Consider the following 23,294-nt stretch of genomic DNA (forward strand, 5'->3'; position numbering starts at 1 on the left):
TGAAGTAAAGGTTAAAGATAAGAAATGACAAAGTTATAATCAGGTTACGGTGATTTAGGTTTATATAGAACACATCAGACCGGATCTCAGGCTGTCATTTTGATGGATTACACCATGAAACTTTTTGTAATGGAAAAGTTAAAACCTGAATGGTTGAACTTAACAAAGGCGCCAGTTGGGTTGCTGAACACGACCCACGGGACTCACATCAACCTTTTTGATGAAGTTGTTGCAAGTTTCTGGTGGGAAACGTGGCACCATACCGAAACTTGTTGACTGACCTAAAAATTTTCGAGTGGTTGTCTATTAAAACACATTATAAAATAATATGGATTTTTCAGATCAAAGTACATGACCTAAAAACCTTTTTGCTTTGGTATATGCCAAAGTAAGAATGAATTTGTTATACAGAATTTGAAAAACAAATTTTGCTTCAAACAGTTACACTATCTTAAAGTAATCTGTAAAATACTACATATGATAATATACTAAGAGTAACATAATTATAAATGCTTTGTACACTTTTTCACGTTGGATGGTTATGTACAAACGTATACTTTACTGCAAACTGGCTTCATGAAATTTTGGGCGTGTTAAGATTTTGTTATTCCCACAATTTGATGGGATGTCAAAAACTTGATGAGCGCTCATATCAAGTGAACGACATACCCGAACAATATATTTCAAAACATAGACCATGAACAAACGCAGTAGTAACAACAAACAATCAAACATAAATACCAAAAACAAATTTATAGCTGCAACTTGAAGCAAAGAGCTGGCAAAAATTATAAAGTTCACAAAGTTCAAATGCCTTACCTATATGGCAAGGTTGCAAAATATGCAAAAGCAGATGAGGCCCATGATAGGTTCCTATCAGGTGTAGTATTAAACATCAAAATTATAGAAGTTGACCCATTGACCCAAAAATGCCATGAGCAGCTGTTGTTTACTGCAACAACCTAAAAACATGGAACTTTTAAAACATCCATGCATGGCCCACATAATGACAGTGGGGACAAGCTTTATTGTCAAACACATGAAAACAATATTATAATGTAACATTTAAACAAGATTGTACAATAGTTTATAACACTCCTGATATATAATGAGAGAAGAAATCATTTGTACCAAATTCTAAACACATGCAAAACGGGCCATCGCAGAAAACAGGCGCTGTCATCAGTAATTGTGACTGGGGCTTCTAGCACCAATGTAGTGAGAAACCCAGGCCATGGTTCTCACTTACTAGAAACACCGAGACATTTAGCAACACTAGCACCAATTTTAAGACATATGATAGTACAAGACCCGAATGTGCCAAATAATAATTTATTTAAAATATTTTAAAAAGTATTGATCGAACGTATAATACTATGACACAAATTTATGGTGCAATTTCACTACATGCTAGAAGTCAACTTGATGTACCACGCGAACATATTGACCACAAAACAAGATGTTACAAGGAATATTTACTATGGAACAAAGTAATGCTTAGTTATGAAACCACATGAGGTGACTTACACACAAGAGGGACACACCTTTTCTCTTAACTCATGAGGGAGGTGACACACAGCCTTTGTATGACTATGATTACTTTGCCTTTTCCTTATTTCTTTTGTTTTCTAAATCTTGAATTTAAGGGCCATGTTTAGGCCGATTTTTTCGCTTTCGTTTTGTTTGCACGTCAGCGACGCTAGTGTCAATTTGAGACTAAGCATTAGACATTCTTTTTGTTACTACTGTCGAGATACCTCTCTTTTATTAACGATGGGCATTCAGGATCGATGTGCAAATCATCCTGGCCCGAGCCTTAATGTTTAATAAGACGAGTTCTCAGTGTACTTCTCCTGCCTAAAGAATCATGCCATATTGAAACCTGTTAACTTCTACATAGTTAACTATCAGCTTTAATTACCAATTCACTTCACAGTGATGGTCTTAGCTCCTTCTCTGTTGAATAGCTACACACAACTCCCACTCTACTGTCTACTTTTAGAATGGCATATTCTCCAAAGGAGAGGGCAGTAGCACTGAAAACACGTGGACTTATCTAAGAGTATTAAAATGTCGACACATCATTTTCTTCCGAATCTGAACTATGTACGACCTATCTTATCCAGGTACTTCTTATATGAAGGATTATTACATCTTCAATAAAAAAAACCGAATATATAATGTTGTACGGTGTTACGAGTCGTACTTGACTCAAGGCCAAAATCACCTTTTACCCGAACTCACACGAATGCACAACACAAATACACTGGTTGGTTAAGCCAACAAAATCGAAGTCTTTAATTGAAAGCACGTTATGATTGGTACAATATATGACAACAAATGTACATACACAATAATCAAATATAATCACTCTTTAACTATTTAGTACTTAGCCAGCATTCTTCTTCCTGGTGATCATAAAGTTCTTGCAATGTTCTGGACGATGATGTAATATATCCTTGTTCACTTGTCCTGCGAAAATCAGCGAAGTCCAGTGTACACTTGAGTTTATAAATATCCTTGTGTATGAAATCCTCACACAAAAATGGTGTTGCTTTCTCCTTGCCGTTATCTCCTTGCGATGCAGTTGTCCCCACTTATTTTGACAGTTGTGTTGAATCAAAACACCAGACTTCAGCAAGTCGACAGAAGAATATATATTCCTTTCTTGGAAGAAGTACGTTCTTTGACGTATTCTAGATCTTCTCCGACAACACTGGCAAATAGTAGTACTTTCACTACATAAAATATTTCTGGTTTGCAATTTCCTTTCTTTGAAGGAATTGGACTGTAAGCATATTAGCTAGCTAGCCCAGATCAACACTATCAACTGTGACAATAATTGTGTTTACATTTTCTTATAATTATATCAAGCAATGGGAAAAACCCCATTCTATCAATAGGCTATTACTACCTTCACACTATCCTGCAGTCTGGGAAATTCCCAAGTCTTAATTATAACATTAACCTTTCACATGACATCATTTCCTGAGGGGAATCCCGTGACATCATCTTCAATTTACAATCTCTAGGGGTATTACCATATGATCCAAAATTAGAAATGATTCAATTTGTTTTTGATCAAGTTGATGCAAGAAAGGGAATCCCTAAAATGTCTCATAAAATAGATTTTAATTGTACACAGAGATAAATCATCAAATTAAATTACTCAGGGCACATCACAACGGCTCATAGCATGTAAACCTATATAGGGTAGGGGCCTTTAAAAGCCCTTTCCCCGCTATTATACGGCCCGATGTGTTGTTATATGTCAGTATGTTCATAGCACATAAACTTAGGGGGGCTCTTTTAAAAGCCCTTTCCTCGCTATTAGATAGCACAATGAGCTCAAATTCAATTATTGTGAACAGAATATTGTAAAGAAAAAAATTGGGGGGGCCTATAACTGAAGATGATATTCATGGTCTAAATCAAGGGATCATCTGCAATAAAAGCCCTTATATAAACCTAGGAGGGGGGGGTTAAAGCCCTTTTTCTCCCACTATTAGATAGCCCAATGAGCTAAAATTCAAATATTGTGAACAGAATAAGATAAAGGAAAATATTGGGGGGGGGGGGGGGTCACCCAATAACTGAAGACGATCTTCGTGGTTAAATAAAAGGATCATCTTCAATAAAAGCCGAATATATCGAATGTTGTACGGCTCATATCACGTAAAGCTATATGGGTAGGGGGTCTTTAAAAGCCTTTTCCCCGCTATTATATAGTCCAATGAGCTGAAATTCAAATTTTGTGATCAGAATATTCAATAAGATTGGGGGTCCACCCAATAACTGGAGATGATCTTAATGGTCTAAATCAAGGGACCATCTTCAATATAAAAGCCGACTATATCGAATGTTGTATGGCTCATAGCACGTAAACCTATATGGGGTAGGTAAAGCCATGATTTCTCCGTGATACGGAAAAACGGAAAAAATCACGGAATTCGGGGTTTGCTCACGGAAATTTGAAAATGCCACAAAGTAGTGAAAATCTGTGTAAACTGTCTAACTTTTGTGTTGATTTGCAAAAAAACAACAAAGAAAAGTGATAATTTAGCAGTAATCAACCATTAAACAATCCATTCTAGCATTTATTCTAGGCCTACGATGCAAGATTCTGTCCGATACAGCTATCGGAAGTACACACAAGACAATTGATGATGCTTAATTTTAATGGGGATGTTGAGGGGAGACTACAAACATGCTTGTATGGGAATGTATGCACTTTTCAGTGCTTTATAATGTAAAACGGAAAATCACGGAATCGTCCAATTTGTAACACGGAATTTAAATTTTGTAACACGGAAAAATCATGGCTTTAGGGTAGGGATCTTTAAAGCCCTTTCCCCCGCTATTAGATAGCACAATGAGCTGAAATTCAAATATTGTGATCAGAATAAGATTAAAAAAAATTGAGTGGGTCCACCCAATAACTGCAGATGATCTTCATTGTCTAAATCAAGGGATCATCTGCAAAAAAACCCATATATATCAGTATGTTCATAGCACATAAACTTATGGGGGGGGGGGGGCTCTTTTTAAAAGCCCCTTCCTCGCCCAATGAGCTCAAATTCAATTATTGTGGAGAGAATAAGATAAAGAAAAATTGGGGGGTCCCCTATAACTGAAGATGATCTTCATGGTCTAAATCAACTTCATCTGCATGCCCTTAGGCCCGCTATATAAACCTATGGTGGGGGGATTAAAAGCCCTTTTCCCACACTATTAGATATAGCCCAATGAATTAACTGAAATTCAAATATTGTGAACAGAATAAAATAAAGGCCAAAATATTGGGGGGGGGGGTCCCCTAATAACTGAAGACGATCTTTGTGGTTAAATAAAAGGATCATCTTCAACATGTTCAATAAAAGCCGAATATATCGAATGTTGTACGGCTCATAGCACGTAAACCTATTATGGGGTCTATCTATCTATCTATCTATCTTGCGGACGCATCCGAGAAAGAGTTTACAATTCTTTTCCAGGAATCTCTATCAGCCATCAGATTTGGGAGGTCATTAATTTCTTGATTGACGTCCCTTGCCACACAGTCAATGTAGTTGAATGGTCTTCTTCCTCTACATGTTCGTGGAAGCCTCATACAGATGACATCTGAAATTATTTGGTCTTTTGCACGGTAGCAGTGGCCTGCAAATCTGGCTCGCCGTTGAGCAACGATGGAGGACACCTGTGGAACACCATCATAGATCTCTGCTTTGGTTTTATGTTCACGCCAGGATATATTTCGAACCCTCATCAACAGCCGGGTGTAGGTACCATCAAGACGGTCCTGAAGATCTTTCTTCATTGTCCAGGTCTCACTTCCATATAAGAGGATACTCTCTATGCAGGCTCTAAAGAAGGCAAGCTTGGTATTTCCTGATATGTTGGACTGCCAGATGGTGTGCAGCTTGTTGCAAGCTTTCCATGCTTGAGCTTTGCGAGTCAGAAAGTCTTTCTTGCTGTCGGCAACAAATGAACCAAGATATTTAAAGTCCGACACCTCCTTGAGTTGTGTGCCATCCCGAGAAAGGATTGGAGTTGGGTTCTTATCTCCATTAATACACATATATTCTGTCTTCTTGGAATTGAGAAAGAGGCCAACTTTGGCGGAAGCATCTTCTAAAGATGACAGAAGATCTTGGGCATCTTGTGATAACGTAGCTGTTAAAGCTATGTCATCTGCGTAGTCAAGATCGGTTAGATACTTGTTCTTCTCTCTGCTCGTCTTATTGGGCATGATGTCAATCCCTTTGGACTTGTCAGTGTCTATCGACTGTCTGAGGAGATAGTCTACCACTATCACAAAAAGGTAAGGGGCCAATGTGTCGCCCTGCAGGATTCCAGCAGTAGAGAGAAACTCTTCAGTTGGTCCATATGGGGTAGGTGGTCTTTAAAAGCCCTTCCTCCGTTATTATATAGCCCAATGAGCTGAAATTCAAATATTTTGATCAGAATAAGATAACGAAAAAATTGCCCCCCCCAATACCTGGAGATGATCTTCATGGTCTAAATCAAGGACCATCTTCAATATAAAAGCCGAATATATAGAAGGTTGTATGGCTCATACATAGTGTATCAAAATGATTGGTACCGGGATATGTGACATTTTAAAACAATATATCAAAACTATAAAATGGCTAATTAATATATTTTTGTACTATAAATAGAAAGGGCATATGTTAACTTACTGATAATGAAGATAATACTAGGTTGATGCATCTGGGAGATATTGTCATTTAAACGAAGATCGACGTAATCATGGTTTTACTTACACACCTTAAGCATGTTAAGATGAATAGGTTCACTGCTTGAACTATTTATTGAAGATGATCTTCATGGTCTAAATCAAGGATCATCAAAAAAAACCTTTATCAAATTATGTAGGCCTATGCTCATAGCACGTAAACCTATATGGGGTAGGGGGTCTTTAAAAGCCATTTCCCCGCTATTATATAGCCCAATGAGCTGAAATTCAAATATTGTGATCAGAATAAGATAAAGAAAAAAAATTGGGGGTCCACCCAATAACTGGAGTTAATCTTCATAGACTAAATCAAGGGATTGTCTTCAATAAAAAAGCCGAATATATAATGTTGTACGGCTCATAGCATGTAAACCTATATAGGGTAGGGGGCCTTTAAAAGCCCTTTCCCCGCTATTATACGGCCCGATGTGTTGTTATATGTCAGTATGTTCATAGCACATAAACTTGGGGGGGGGGGGCTCTTTTTAAAATCCCTTTCCTCGTTATTAGATAGCACAATGAGCTCAAATTCAATTATTGTGAACAGAATAATGTAATGTAAAAAATGGGTGGGGGGGGGGGGCTATAACTGAAGATGATCTTCATGGTCTAAATCAAGGGATCATCTGCAATAAAAGCCCTTATATAAACCTATGGGGGGTTGAAAGCCCTTTTCCCCCACTATTAGATAGCCCAATGAGCTAAAATTCAAATATTGTGAACAGAATAAGAGAATGGAAAATATTGGGGGTCACCCAATAACTGAAGACGATCTTCGTGGTTAAATAAAGGATCATCTTCAATAAAAGCCGAATATATCGAATGTTGTACGGCTCATAGCACGTAAACCTATATAGGGTAGGGGCCTTTAAAAGCCCTTTCCCTGCTATTATACGGCCCGATGTGTTGTTATATGTCAGTATGTTCATAGCACATAAACTTAGGGGGGGGGGGCTCTTTTTAAAAGCCCTTTCCTCGCTATTATATAGCACAATGAGCTCAAATTCAATTATTGTGAACAGAATAATGTAAAGAAAAAAAATTGGGGGGGCTATAACTGAAGATGATCTTCATGGTCTAAATCAAGGGATCATCTGCAATAAAAGCCCTTATATATATAAACCTATGGGGGGTTGAAAGCCCTTTTCCCCACTATTAGATAGCCCAAAATGAGCTTAAATTCAAATATTGTGAACAGAATACGATAAAGGAAAATATTGGGGGGTCACCCAATAACTGAAGACGATCTTCGTGGTTAAATAAAAGGATCATCTTCAATAAGCGGGGGAAAGGGCTTTTTAAGACCCCCTACCCCATATAGGTTTACGTGCTATGAGCCGTACAACATTCGATATATTCGGCTTTTATATTGAAGACGATCCCTTGATTTAGACTATGAAGATTATCTCCAGTTATTGGGGAGACCCCCCAAATTTTTTTTAAATCTTATTCTGGTCACAATATTTGAATTTCAACACATAATAGCGGGGGAAAGAGATTTTAAAGGCCCCTACCCTATATAGGTTTACATGCTATGAGCCGTACAACATTATATATTCGGTTTTTTTTATTGAAGACAATCCCTTGATTTAGTCTATGAAGATTAACTCCAGTTATTGGGGCGACCCCCAATTTTTTCATAATCCTATTCTGTCCACAATATTTCAATTTCAGCTCATTGGGCTATCTAATAGCGGGGAAAGGGCTTTTAAGACCCCCTACCCCATATAGGTTTACGTGCTCTGAGCCGTACAACATTCGATATATTCGGCTTTTATATTGAAGACACGTACCCTAAATATATGTTTACATGCTATGAGCTGTTCAACATTATATATTCGGCTTTTTTTATTGAAGACAATCCCTTGATTTAGTCTATGAAGATTAACTCCAGTTATTGGGGGGGACCCCCCAAATTTTTTTCTAATCTTATTCTGTCCACAATATTTCAATTTCAGCTCATTGGGCTATCTAATAGCGGGAAAAGGGCTTTTTAAGACCCCCTACCCCATATAGGTTTACGTGCTATAGCCGTACAACATTCGATATATTCGGCTTTTATATTGAAGACGATCCCTTGATTTAGACTATGAAGTCTATCTCCAGTTAGTGGGGGGACCCCCAAATTTTTTCTTAATCTTATTCTGTCCACAATATTTGAATTTCAGCTCATTGGGCTATCTAATAGCGGGGAAAGAGCTTTTAAGACCCCCTACCCCATATAGGTTTACGTGCTATAGCCGTACAACATTCGATATATTCGGCTTTTATATTGAAGACGATCCTTGATTTAGACTATGAAGATTATCTCCAGTTATTGGGGGACCCCACATTTTTTCTTAATCTTATTTTGTCCACAATATTTGAATTTCAGCTCATTGGGCTATCTAATAGCGGGGAAAGGGCTTTTTAAGACCCCCTACCCCATATAGGTTTACGTGCTCTGAGCCGTACAACATTCGATATATTCGGCTTTTATATTGAAGACGATCCCTTGATTTAGACTATGAAGATTATCTCCAGTTATTGGGGGGACCCCCCAAATTTTTTCTTAATCTTATTCTGGTCCCAATATTTGAATTTCAACACATCGGGCCGTATAATAGCGGGGGAAAGGGAGTTTAAAGGCCCCCTACGTACCCTATATAGGTTTACATGCTATGAGCTGTTCAACATTATATATTCGGCTTTTTTTATTGAAGACAATCCCTTGATTTAGTCTATGAAGATTAACTCCAGTTATTGGGGGGACCCCCCAAATTTTTTCTTAATCTTATTCTGGTCACAATATTTGACTTTCAACACATCGGGCCGTATAATAGCGGGGAAAGGGATTTTAAAGGTCCCCTACCCTATATAGGTTTACATGCTATGAGCCGTACAACATTATATATTCGGCTTTTTTTTATTGAAGACAATCCCTTGATTTAGTCTATGAAGATTAACTCCAGTTATTGGGGGGACCCCCTAATTTTTTTCTTAATCTTATTCTGTCCACAATATTTGAATTTCAGCTCATTGGGCTATCTAATAGCGGGGGAAAGAGCTTTTTAAGACCCCCTACCACATATAGTTTTACGTGCTATGAGCCGTACAACATTCGATATATTCGGCTTTTATATTGAAGACGATCCCTTGATTTAGACTATGAAGATTATCTCCAGTTATTGGGGGCCCCCAAATTTTTCTTAATCTTATTCTGTCCACAATATTTGAATTTCAGCTCATTGGGCTATCTAATAGCGGGAGAAAGGGCTTTTTAAGACCCCCTACCCCATATAGGTTTACGTGCTATGAGCCGTACAACATTCGATATATTCGGCTTTTATATTGAAGACGATCCCTTGATTTAGACTATGAAGATTATCTCCAGTTATTGGGGGTCCCCCCAAATTTTTTCTTAATCTTATTCTGTCCACAATATTTGAATTTCAGCTCATTGGGCTATCTAATAGCGGGGGAAAGGGCTTTTTAAGACCCCCTACCCCATATAGGTTTACGTGCTATGAGCCGTACAACATGCGATATATTCGGCTTTTATATTGAAGACGATCCCTTGATTTAGACTATGAAGATTATCTCCAGTTATTGGGGGACCCCAAATTTTTCTTAATCTTATTCTGGTCACAATATTTGAATTTCAACACATCGGGCTATCTAATAGCGGGGGAAAGGGCTTTTTAAGACCCCCTACCCCATATAGGTTTACGTGCTATGAGCCGTACAACATTCGATATATTCGGCTTTTAGCCTATATTGAGGACGATCCCTTGATTTAGACTATGAAGATTATCTCCAGTTATTGGGGGGACCCCCCCCCCAATTTTTTAAAAATCTTATTCTGTCCACAATATTTGAATTTCAGCTCATTTGGGCTATCTAATAGCGGGGAAAAGGGCTTTTTTAGACCCCCTACCTCATATAGTTTTACATGCTATGAGCCGTACAACATTATATATTCGGCTTTTTTATTGAAGACAATTCCTTGATTTAGTCTATGAAGATTAACTCCTGTTATTGGGGGGACCACCCAAATTTTTCTTAATCTTATTCTGATCACAATATTTGAATTTCAACACATCGGGCCGTATAATAGCGGGGGAAAGGGATTTTAAAGGCCCCCTACGTACCCTAAATATAGGTTTACATGCTATGAGCTGTTCAACATTATATATTCGGCTTTTTTATTGAAGACAATCCCTTGATTTAGTCTATGAAGATTAACTCCAGTTATTGGGGGGACCCTCCAAATTTTTTCCTAATCTTATTCTGTCCACAATATTTGAATTTCAGCTCAGTGGGCTATCTAATAGCGGGGGAAAGAGCTTTTAAAGACACCCTACCCCATATAGGTTTACGTGCTATAGCCGTACAACATTCGATATATTCGGCTTTTATATTGAAGACGATCCCTTGATTTAGACTATGAAGATTATCTCCAGTTATTGGGGGGACCCCCAAAATTTTTTCTTAATCTTATTCTGTCCACAATATTTGAATTTCAGCTCATTGGGCTATCTAATAGCGGGGGAAAGGGCTTTTTAAGACCCCCTACCCCATATAGGTTTACGTGCTATGAGCCGTACAACATTCGATATATTCGGCTTTTATATTGAAGACGATCTCTTGATTTAGACTATGAAGATTATCTCCAGTTATTGGGGACCCCCAAATTTTTTCTTAATCTTATTCTGGTCACAATATTTGAATTTCAACACATCGGGCCGTATAATAGCGGGGGAAAGGGATTTTAAAGGCCCCCTACGTACCCTATATATAGGTTTACATGCTATGAGCTGTTCAACATTATATATTCGGCTTTTTTATTGAAGACAATCCCTTGATTTAGTCTATGAAGATTAACTCCAGTTATTGGGGGACCCCCCAAATTTTTTCTTAATCTTATTCTGGTCACAATAGGCCTATTTGAATTTCAACACATCGGGCCGTATAGGACCTTTAATTGAACCGAATTGCGCTGGTACATAAAACGTGGAGCGATACCAGGCCCTATGCACTTCCCTGGGCGATCTTCAAGGTGATTACGCCCTCAATTAGTTGTGCGCCCAATTTTACACCTAATTATATGAAAATATTGATCACCGTGTATTTTGATCAGTGGGCTGGGCTTACTTCACGTTGGTGTTTTCACCAATCATGTAAACCTTGGACTTCGATCCACATTTGTTGAACATTATTTGAACAAATAAAGCCCGTCGCCCAACAATGATTCCAACCACCTTTTTTGCACTGTAGTTCAGTCTGTTTCTATAACGGACTATATGCTTATCCAAGGTTACAAATGCAAGTTCAGCTAGTTATATCGCAAACTAACCAAAATAGGTCAAATGCACACAGTGATAATACGATTGATGACCGAAACAACGCAGCCCCAATCTGTTTCCTGTTCATAATGATACTGAAATTAGAATCTTTTCAAGGAAACATTAATTGACTGATGTATAAGTTTCTTTTGTTCACGGTGCCATTTATTATCAACATTTTGAAATACTATGGCTGCGACAACGACTTGTGGTGACCAGCAACACCCTGTTCTCACCGTTTCGTCTGAGGCCAAAAAGGTTAGCAATTTGCATGTGGCATGTTTTATTTATATAATGTGAATAAATATAATGACTATATCTCAGCCTTTAAGACCACTATATAGTTGGACGTTTTTGCTGGCGTTTATACGTTGCGTCAGACATCACGTTTATGGTTGTCAGCATCGTTTTCCGGTTGTCCGGTGCGCCCTTCGGTTCTTTTCACTGGAATGACTAGCTTTGTTTGGTGCTTGTTTTGATTAGTGGACGTCTTCCGCTGCGGGAGCCCGTGCGGGAGACGTTATAAAAAATGCGGAAGACGCTACGGAAAATAAGCCGCTGCATCTGTCGCAACGTAAAACACTCACAAGACGTCCGACTATATTGTAGCCTTTAAAGGCCAAAATTAGTCCGACTTTTTGCGGACGTTTCCCCATTCTGTTAAACGTCGTGTTTCCTGTTCTCCGCAGCGATTTTTGGTTGTCCGCAGCCAGTTCGCTGTGATATTTCAGCCTTACAACTGTACAAGATAAAATATAGCTAGTCCGACGTATCGGCTTTCCGTTGAAAACTGCTGATAACTTGAGTGAAGTGAACGAAAGCTCGGAGTGGACAAACTCGCAACGGACAATGGAGAGCAGGACGTCAGGCAGCGGCAAAACGCCCGCTACACTGTCGGACTGTATAGACCTTTTTCCTCTTTCCCATCATGCACTATTCCAGGGGGTATGAGTGTCGTAAAATACATCATCTCCCGGGGAGTACAGAGTTATGTTCATTACATTCTGAATACGGACATTTCGGCTGGTGCCTTCATCACAAAAAGGAATCCCGATCATCACGATAATGGCGCGCGATCACTAATACCTTTCGGGGCAAAAACAACATTTCTATGCCTTATGGACATGGTGTCGTCACCAAAAAAGGGTTCCTGCTATTGAAATCTAACTTTGTATGCATTTTATAGACATAATGGTGAAAAACTAATGACGGGACACGCAGTGATATTTTGTCGGCGTCCGTTTCACTTTTTTTTTTCGGAGATGAAAATAAGACGTAAACAAATATCTCTTACACAGATGTTCTGCATCGCTCCGTAACTGCATCACTCGTGTATTCAATAATTGCATAATTAGTAACATCGATGGCCTTTACGATAATCCGCATATATGGAATCAGTATGCCCATATTAAGACAAAATAATTGCAAAGGCCTGGCAAAGACTAGACTGAATCCTCCAGTCCTATCAACATCTACGCACGGTCATCGGGTTGTGCTGATGGTGAGGACTGAATCGTTCAGCAATCCAATATTGGTGCAGTGAAAAATGCTAAAATATGAATATTTAGTAGATTTTGATTACGTCATTGCTTTCAGCTACTATTGTGCCCCATTCTTCGTTCATGATGCTACCATGGGAATATAAAGACAAAGCGGAGCCCTGATTAAAGCCCGACATTTGGCTGATTTGGGTAGCTTTTGTTCGCTACACATAAGCGAGCTTGAAAACAAACAGCTGAGTACCGATGCAGGCAATAAACCTCTTTGCCAGCAAATTTGGTAGCTGATGTTTAAAAAAAAATTTCTGTTGCGTCCGCCATTAGTAGTTTTTACAATTTTCCCATTTTTAAACCAGCTACCAAATTTTCCCATTTTTAAACCAAAATAATCAACTTTGCACGATTTTTAGTCATCATGGTGAAACTTTTGTGGTTTTGTAACATATTGAGTCCATTGCACACCGTCAGATCGCAATATTTAACTTGATTTTGAGAAGGAAAGATCGTCGCCACAGACCCCACTCAGACCACAGTGACATGGATGCACTGACTATGCACTATGACGGTGCAGTGGCACTTGACTGGTGGTCATAGTGGTAAACAATGTAAGTATAAAAGCTGAAGTTATTTCAATTATTTTCACGTGTAGTGTGCATGGTTTATAAGGCCATCTTTTACACCGTAAACAAGAGCAGTGTCGTGACTCATGACTGATTCACTCTTATAATTATATTGTAGGCTAGGCCTAGGCCAGGCCCGGGATCAGGCCACGAAAAAACATCAGTCATAAACAACCTGTATCAATGACAATTGATTTGATATGGCATGCACGCAGTTGAGCGCCAGGCATTGCTGTCTAGATTTTAAAGCCGAGTGGTTGATGGTACGCGAATGATGGTACGCGAATGGTTGAATTTTCACAATACACTTATTGGGGTATATTCAAATAAGAGTTTCGGTTTTAAAATTCACGTTCAAATGCACGCTAAAGGCACTAAAAATATTTGTACCTTTCTAAATCGTTTTAACACTTAATTAAGCTGGCTGATTTTGTGAGATTCTAGCAGCTTAGTAATATTCAGTGTCCATGGCGAGTGGAAAATCGCTCACTAGAAATTTTTGGGCGGCGGTGGCGGCGATCGCTCAAAAAAAAGTCAACGGCAAGGCCTGGGGTTCAATAATTATAGGTAATTATGAATGCGTATTACTTACTGCTCGAAAAATAATGCATATGCGCTGATGCTGGTGCGTCTAATGCATGAGCCCCAAAGGGGAAGACAAAATTAGACGAATCGACATCAGCGCAAGTGCATTATTTTGCCTAATTTCTCGAGCAATAGGGCCTAAGTAATATGTGTTTATTAATCTATTTCATACAGTGGCGTAGGGCCTACCGTGGCCACCCCAACCCCGGGGCTGAAGAAAATTAAATTTTGCTGCCCTTCCTCAACAGCCCGAAAAGGTTGACCCATTTTTTTTTCCGGTTGTTTGAAAAAGTGAAGAGCAAAAAAAAAAAAAAAAAAAGATTTCAGGTGCTAGCACCCTAAAAGCAACACATTTTGATGTATAGCAACATTTTTCAAAAATTTGTATGCTTTATCAAATTTTTCTGCCTTTTTTATTTATTAATTCTTTTTGCCACCCCCTTTGTTTTTGTTTTTGCCATCCCTGTTTTTGCAGCCCCTTCAATTTCGCTGCCCCTGATTTTACCCTGGGGGCTGGCGCCTCAAAGCCCCCAAAATAAGCGCATGTCATACACGACAAGAAAAAAACACATAATTTTAACTTTTTTATGTAACAAATTATCACTCAAAATGTTGGAAATTAGAACCAAATATAAACCCGCCCGAAAAATGAATCAATCCTATGTGACACGAACACGCATGAAACACTGCCGTAGACTACGCAGAATGCACAATATACATAATCAATGCATGTTTCATACTTTTCTGATTGGCTGCTTTGATGGGAGTGTATGAATGCTTTACGCTAGTTGTGCGTTGTGTAATGCAGGACTGGCGCATGATTATGTGAATTTACGCGAGAAGTCTAGAGGCCCCTCTTGTAAAACTTTTCTCCATTTTAAGATATTATTTCTTTAATTTCCCCAACTAGGTGATACTGATGTCAACTTGATGTGAACTGTACAGTTGCAGCAACTGCTTTCAGGAGATGGTGGCTTTTAATGAGAATGTATAGTGATGAACTCAACAGTACTACTGGTGCAACAAAAAGCTGGTATGTACAATGAGTAACCAGGGACTGCCTTTTGAGGAGAGTGACATTCATGCATTTAAATTGGGATGCAGACAACCCAGGCGGACAACATGATCTTTGAGGGCACCTTAAGTTTGTTCGGTTTTTATAAGGTGGAACAAATAAGACTTGTAACAAGAAACAACATGGTATTGATATATGTGTATGTAGAATGGCATGCACGCACTGCCATGCAGGTGGTATGCATAAGCAATGCTTAAATCAAATGCTATTTGTGCGAAATTGACAATCTCCAATGTTAAGGCGTAAGGCTTTTTTTGTGAAAATTTTTTATCGCAAAATTTACAAAGCGGAAAAAAGCGGAATTTGACATTTGTAAAGCGGAAAATTTTGGGCTTTTTTTTATAGTTAGTCCTGACTCCCATCTCACACATCATGATGAGCTGATCATAGTTTAGCCTTTAGGCATGAATGGGCAAAATGCCAAATTGCAATACGTGTGCTACGTACACTACGGATGCACCACCATTGATCTCCAACACAACTCGCATGCCATACAAGTCACACACAGATGCAATGATCAAATTTTTTATCTAAAAGGTGCGCAGTAAATCCGCAGTTTACTTTTGTGTGCAAATAAATTATAAAACAATTTCCATAAATATATTTTGACTTGTTACCGTACTTAGGCCTCCCATATATGCAACTCTGGGGCTTGCAGCATGGAGCAGCCCAATTTCAGAAACCTGGAGGCACAGTGAAACATGCTTGTTCTTGTAAAACGTTTCTCCATTTTAATATTTTGTTTCTTGAATTTTCCCAACTAGGTGATACCAGTGATGTCAACTTGATGTGAACTGTACAGTTACGTTGCAGCAACTGTTTTCAGGAGGTGGTGGCTTTTAATCAGAATGTATAGTGATGAACTCAACAGTACTGGTACAACAAAAAGCTGGTATGTACATGTACTATGATTAACCAGGGACTGCCTTTTGAGGAGAGTGAGAGCATTGCTCTCTACTGCTCTCCTTAAGGGGGTACTACACCCCTGCCCAATTCTGTGCATATTTTTGCATTTTTCTCAAAAATTATAGTGCATTTGTGACAAGTAAGATATGTATATTATAGGGGCAAGGACTACAACTACTGCACTGGAAATTTTATTTCAGCACAAACAACAGTTGTGGAGAACCAGTATTTGATCAATAAATCAATAACTACTTGCCTCGAGTTGCTGAATTTTCAGTGCAGTACCGTAGTTGTACTCCTTGCCCCTATAATATACATATCTTACTTGTATCAAATGTGCTATAATTTTGAGAAAAATGCAAAATTAGGCACTAAATTAACCAGGGTGTAGTACTATAAATCTGATATAGGAGAGTGATGTTTGACATGTGAAACGGCTCTCCTTGAAGGCTCATGAAGAGCTATTTATTGCTCTCCTTCAAGTTCCAAAAGACAGTCCATGAGTAACTGCTATATTGGTTGATGAAAGGATTAGGCCATAAGGCCTGGCTTAGTAACTCAGGCCCCAAGATAGTAACTTCAAGCCCCAAGATAGTATCTGACTTAGTAGCATGGGCCCTTATTAATAGTCAGGCCCAGGGTTGTCACCACGCTGGACTGGGCCGTCTGGCACTCACTAAATTGGGGTTTTTTTAAAGTTTTTTTTTTCAATTTTTTTTTTTTTTTATATTTCCGGAAGTGGATGATGATATTTCATCATAAAAGAGGAAGAAATTTTTTTAGGGGTGGTACCTCAAAGCCTATTCCCGATCCCTAGCGTTCAACTAAAAAGATAGTGCGAGGCGCGAGAGCTTCGCTCGCTATGCTAACCAGTACTATTTGGGTCCTGGTGACAACCCTGGTCAGGCCCGTGCTACTAATTCAGGCCCAAAGATATTTTTTCTTTCTATGTCACTTTTGGGGATCTGTAGGTTGTTCAATATTAAAATCTAAATATTTTAATTGATATTTTGGTTATTTTTCTTTACAGATGAAATATGAACTTATTGGAAGGAACCACCTTCAGCAGCAAGCTTAAGCAAGAGACAGGTAAATGCTCCATAGCTTCAACGGCCCTTCAACTAAAAATCAAGCGAATTGAACTTCGAGGGGAAAACTATCGACAGAAAAAGACATTGTCAACATATGGCTGTTACGGCCTCGCCTACCTATCAATTAGGTTTAGTGGACTAGCTGGCTGGTAGCCACTAGCCATCACTGTTAATTTGGAACATGTTTTACCACACAGTGGAACTCATCTTAATATATAATTATGATAATGTGGACTACAATTAAGTCAACAAATACTGGACACAGTGGTAACTAGGCGAGTTAAAAAAAGGCGAGTTAAAAAAAGGCGAGTTAAAAAAAAAGGCGAGTTAAAGAAAAGGCAAGTTACCCCCAGAGATTAGGGTGTGGTTTTTTTCAATTACCCCCACAAAGTAAGCTAAAGATGAGTTACGACAAAGCCATCAAAGTCCCACCAGCGAGTTACGGCAAAGCCATCAAGCTAATAGCCTCGCTAATATGGACGCGTAGAGTAGCATTGTATGCGCGTGTAGTTAGCATGATTAGTTGCGGAGTAACAAGCGTAGTTGAATGTTCCACGATGTACACAAATTTAATATTTTTTCTATAGTTGAGGTTCATGATGATGAGAAAAAATCCATTTTACCCTAAATCAAATTGTAATCTTAACTTGCTGATAAGACTTGCCATAACTTGCTGATGGGACTTGCCGTAAATTTTAACTCATCGATGGGACTTGTCGTAGCTCGTCTGCCAAAAAATCTTAACTCAATGGCGAGACTTCCCGTATTCTCAGCAGGGATCAATCTTTAACCTCTGCAGGGACCAGGGGATATTAAACTTATCTGACTTGCCATTTTCTCTCGCTCTTACTCGCCCATTTTTAACTTGCCAATAACTGTCCCTGACCCGGTTAAGCTACGTAGGACTTTTGTACATGTATGTACCCATTTTACAGACTATGAATTATAGTAATAAATAAATAATAAATAACCTAGAAGAGAGGGATGTGGTGTAGGTTATACATGTACCTGTATGTATTAAACAGTGGACAATAATTAGATAATGTTAATTTTCAATATTAGTGATCCTAGCATCCTCTTTTTATATCATTTTAGGTAGATATCCCCCAAAAAGGTTATTCCCAAAATTGCAGTTGATTCCGATTTTGCATTTGCGAGGTATGCATGATTATTTGTTGTAATTTTGTTCTGGTGTACCAGAACATAATTCAAATTTCATGATATTTCTGCTGAACAAATTAATCTGCAAGAAATTCTTTGTACATAAACATAATGTTGCCAGAGGTTTCCAGTGGTATAAAAATCTTTTTTTTTGAGAAAAGTGGGGGGGGGGGGGGGGTATGATGCTGTGGATCACAATCACAAAATGCCTTACTTCCAAAAGCAGCAATTTCAACTGCACTGACTACGGAGCCCCCAAAGTGACAAAGAAAGAAAAAAATCGAGGTCCGGCTTAGTAACTTGGGTCCAAGATAGTAACTCGGGTCCAAGAGTAACTCGGGTCCGAGATAGTAAATTGGGGCCCTGACTAGTAGTTTGGGGACCCCGAGTTACTATTTCGGGCACGAGTTACTATCTTGAGCACGAAGTTACTAAGTTGGGCCCCAAGTTACTATCTTAGACCCCGAGTTACTAAGTCAGACCTCAATTACTATCTTGGACCCCGAGTTACTCAAGGCTATCTCAGACCCGTTTTTTCTTCCATGTCACTTGAGGGCTCTGTATAAATCAGCACAGTCGAAACCTAGATTTCGCCTTGGTTTGCAAGAATCAAAATCCATCCTAGTCACTGCACTTACTGTATGATACAAAGAGAGATTTTGATTCTTGCACCAGAATCTTACAAGAATCATTACGAGAATCGATTCTGTGATGCTCGTTGAAATCTAGGCCCTGACAGTGATGAGTGATGTACAATTTCATGAAAAGGTGTTCAGAATTGGCTAGGCCTCTTTGGTCATAGTTTATTAGGGTTGCAGATTGGACAAAAGTTGGGGACGTGGCAACTTTCAAAAATAAGTAAACTGAGTAATCTGGATATCAGGTACTTCATGTTAAAAGCAGTTTTATTTCCTCCAATTTTTTATTGATTTTTTATTAATGCAACTTTTCTTAGTGTATTTTTCAATTAAAATAAATTGATGTTTGTTTAAACATTATTGACCATATCAAGTTGTTATCCTTTTTGTATCAGTCATGTGTTAGAAAAATAAAATGAAAAGAAATATAACATGTGCCGGTATCTGTGTGTTTTCAGGACTAATCAATATTTGATGTATTCGGTGATACGTTTTCCAGTAAATAAACACAAACTTGTAAATGTTAGAATTTATAAAATGAAACACAATTTTCATTAAAAGAATTAAAATGTGCATGCCTTCTGGTACATCTTACCCCGGACTTTTACCCTCAATTTTGTTACCCGCCTCCGCTATTAAGGACTGGTTTTATTCCCTTTTAGAACCCAATATTTTTGATCCCCACATTTTACACCCCCACCAAAGAAGTCATGAACACTCCCTAAGAACATAAGGTCATGAAGACGTGTTTACATGAAAAACTCTGCCAAAAAGAAAAACATTTTTAAATGTCAAAATATTTTTTTTTTTTTTTAAGTTCAAAGTAGCAATTATTTATTAAAACGTTGAAGGCCCTTTATAGAAACCCGAAATTTTTGCGGTAGCTTTTGAGAAATCTTAATGAAGGCATAGGGCAAAATTCTGCAATCAGTTTTGTTGAAATATTTAGAGACTGATATGAAACAACATCCCTGGACCCTGGTTGAAAGTAGTAGGACTACAGCGTGATTTTTTTCTGGGTTTTGGGGAATCAGTTAAAGTGAAAGTCGAGAGAACGGCATTTTGTGATTGGTTTTCTTTTTAACCAAAAAGTAAAAATTAATTTTGCAAAAGTATAAAAAAGAAAGTCCCCAAATATCACAATTTGTGAGCGTAACAAGCCAAAATTCAAGTTTTTAACTTTTGGTCTAAATAAGAAGGTCCAAATCCGGGGTCCAAATTTTAGGAAGAAAGTCCACTTTTCACAACCCCCCTTGGAAAAAGGTCTACTAATAATGGTAATAAGAAGAATATTAAAGAATAAGAATGATAATGATTTGTGGCAATGAAAGTAAATTGAAAACAAAAATATTAAACTTAAAAACTTAAACTGTTGCTTTTCCAAAAATCCCGCAAAAAATCAATTAATGCTGTCTATACACCGCTGGCTGCAGTTATGATTGTCCAGATTTCGACAATATGCAAGCTATGACGCAAACTCATTACTTATTCATGACATAGTCTCCTCAACCCGGGCCTCAGCTGCAATGGTTTGCGCGGAACAAAACTGGCGGTGTTGGAGACTATGAGAAAAAGTTTCCTACTGCGATGCTCGTGGAGCCAGAATTCTGGCTCCAGGCGAAAAAAGTGCACCAAAATTTTTCATATTACGTAATTCAGGCCCTGAATAAGGCAGCGTGAAGGATTGTGGGTAATATAAAGACGCCGCAATTCTGGGCCTGGAAGGATTCAGGCTAGGCAAAGACCATCGGATGCACACGATCCACGAGGTTGATGAACTACGTCATACCCCCTGGAATAGTGCATTGTGGGATAGAGGGAAAAAGGTCAATTTCCGGCCTTACGACTATAACATAGTCCTACGTCTTGCGGACATTGTCTCTGTGACAGACGAAGCGGCAATTTGGCGCACTGCCGTTTTCTGCTGCGGCAAAAATATGCCGTAGCTTTTTCCGCATCGAGAAACGTCAATAACAACACCGACTCGAATTATGCTAATTACTTGAACCAAAAATTAAGGGTGGCCAAATATTCTTGAGCTGTGCTCTCTTTTGACCACCCGCCATGCTTATTATTGCATTTTGTATGACTTGATGGAAAAATAAATAATACTAGCTGAACTAATCGAGGCGGAAACTGAAACACTATTTTATTTGCCAATTGCCAGCCTTATCATTTTTATTGTATGTTATGATGCAGGAACTTGAGGAAGGTGATCAACAGTACAAATGCGAGAATGGGAACAATCCACAGGTGCTACAATGGTATGTTGACTTGGGCCAAAGGTATGGCCAGTGGTTCTTGTCTTTGAAAGGAGAAGAATGGGTGTTTCAACCATCTCAATCTCCATCCGACTGTACGTAAAACTGTACTGTACATCAAAATATGAATACATAAATCCATACCGTAAAATTCCGTCTACAAGCATATATATGCCTCTAAACGAGGTTTTTTTTGACACAAGAGACAAGAGGCATGGCAGACACTCTCAACAAAAACGTTATTTGGAGTTTGAACTATATTACTGATAAAGGCGGCTGTACAAACATGTATATTTGTAAGACCAATCTATTGCAATGTTTTTGAGAAGGGTATTGGCCTTTCATATCTTTCGTTAAAAAAACCCCTCGTTTAGAAGCATACCGTAAAATTCCGTCTACAAGCATATATATGCCTCTAAACGAGTTTTTTTTTGTCACAAGAGACAAGAGGCAGACACTCTCAACAAAAACGTTATTTGGAGTTTGAACAACACTATTACTGATAAAGGCGGCTGTACAAACATGTATATTTGTAAGACCAATCTATTGCAATGTTTTTGAGAAGGGTATTGGCCTTTCATATCTTTCGTTAAAAAAAACCTCGTTTAGAAGCATATATGCTTCTAGACGGAATTCTATGGTATATTAAAACAACATATTTAATTAAAATATACCTGCTGTATAATATAATATAATATAATAAAATATAATATAATATAATATAATATAATATAATATAATATAATATAATATAATATAATATAATATAATACGGTATAATATAATATAATATTATATTATATTATATTTCAGACAAATACCTGTTGTATACGTATGACAGCAAGGAGCCACTTGAACCTCCAGGTATACCATTTATTCAGCAGCAATCTGGCGACTTGGTATATAGTCCAACGGCGAAGACCTGTATTGAAACCACCTCCCTAGCTCAGCTGAATAACACGGTAAGCACTACGTCATTCACAAAAACGCACACTAATGTTCTCCTATTTTGCTACTGAGGAAATTCCCAATGCAAAAGTGTCATTTTTACAAAAAAATAAAGATGTTATTCAGGATGTAATGTTTTCAATGGTGAGTCATCGAGCAGGGTGCAATGGTCATGGTGGTTGAGGATTTTTTTTACAAACATATCGCTGAAAAAAGCCGTAATATAACTCAAAACTGTCAGAATAATTTCTGAAAATATCTATAGTCTAATGTGATCAAATTTGAATCTACAGTCCAGGAAAAAAACGTGGATACAAGTTTTACTAGTTGAGTAAGTTCTTGATGAGACTGGCTTGGTAAGTGTTGACTTGGTATCATGAGAGACTGGTGCGAGTATTCAATACCACTAATTCTCTGTAACACAGGTTTCAATGGAAAAAAGATAAATTCAACCACGACTGTCTCATACATGGAACCCTCACAGTGAAAAGATATTATTATCAATTCATAAGAGTAGAAGGGTGAATCCCTAAATGACCAAAATTTCAACATGATGATCTGAGCCTTTTTCTTTGTAGTGCACTGAAAAGTAAAGGCCATAATTTTACAGTGCCCCCTCCTTTTTGTGAACATTGGAGCCCACTGGTTGGGTGGCAAAATCGATATGCAACCAAGAAAATTATACGAACGAGGATGTTTATAAAGAAATGCAAAATCAGAAAACCGCTCCAATTAACCAACCACCCTAACCCTTGCAAGGTAGTATGGTCAAATGTTCTTTCGCTAAAATGAGCGCAAAGGATTGGACTTATTTGAGCGGCTATTTGAGCCATGGAGGTGTACACTAACACTCCTGTAAAAATCCAAAGGATAGTAAACAAATGTTAGCATATGTTTGTTAACTACATGTAGGAAATCTAATCTGCTTTG

The 23,294-nt window shown here is 38.2% G+C and overlaps 1 protein-coding gene and 1 long non-coding RNA gene across 3 annotated transcripts; both read left to right on the forward strand.

The window, feature by feature from the left end:
• The first annotated feature begins 11,496 nt into the window (after positions 1 to 11,496).
• LOC140154667 (uncharacterized) lies at positions 11,497 to 23,285 on the forward strand. Its single transcript, XM_072177233.1, has 4 exons — positions 11,497 to 11,838; positions 21,355 to 21,511; positions 22,230 to 22,378; positions 23,277 to 23,285. The coding sequence occupies exons 1-4, from the start codon at positions 11,770 to 11,772 to the stop codon at positions 23,283 to 23,285; spliced, it is 384 nt and encodes a 127-aa protein (XP_072033334.1). The 5' UTR covers positions 11,497 to 11,769.
• Positions 13,673 to 17,660, forward strand: LOC140154300 (uncharacterized). 2 transcript variants are annotated; one of them, XR_011859302.1, is made up of 4 exons: positions 13,673 to 13,684; positions 15,195 to 15,317; positions 16,124 to 16,251; positions 17,296 to 17,435. It is a non-coding gene; the product is annotated as an uncharacterized lncRNA (long non-coding RNA). The 2 variants fall into 2 exon arrangements; XR_011859301.1 differs by lacking the exon at positions 13,673 to 13,684 and having other exon boundaries at positions 15,066 to 15,317; positions 17,296 to 17,660.
• Positions 23,286 to 23,294: the final 9 nt, after the last annotated feature.

The sequence above is a fragment of the Amphiura filiformis genome, chromosome 6 (genome assembly GCF_039555335.1).
Source record: "Amphiura filiformis chromosome 6, Afil_fr2py, whole genome shotgun sequence".
NCBI classification, from domain to species: domain Eukaryota; kingdom Metazoa; phylum Echinodermata; class Ophiuroidea; order Amphilepidida; family Amphiuridae; genus Amphiura; species Amphiura filiformis.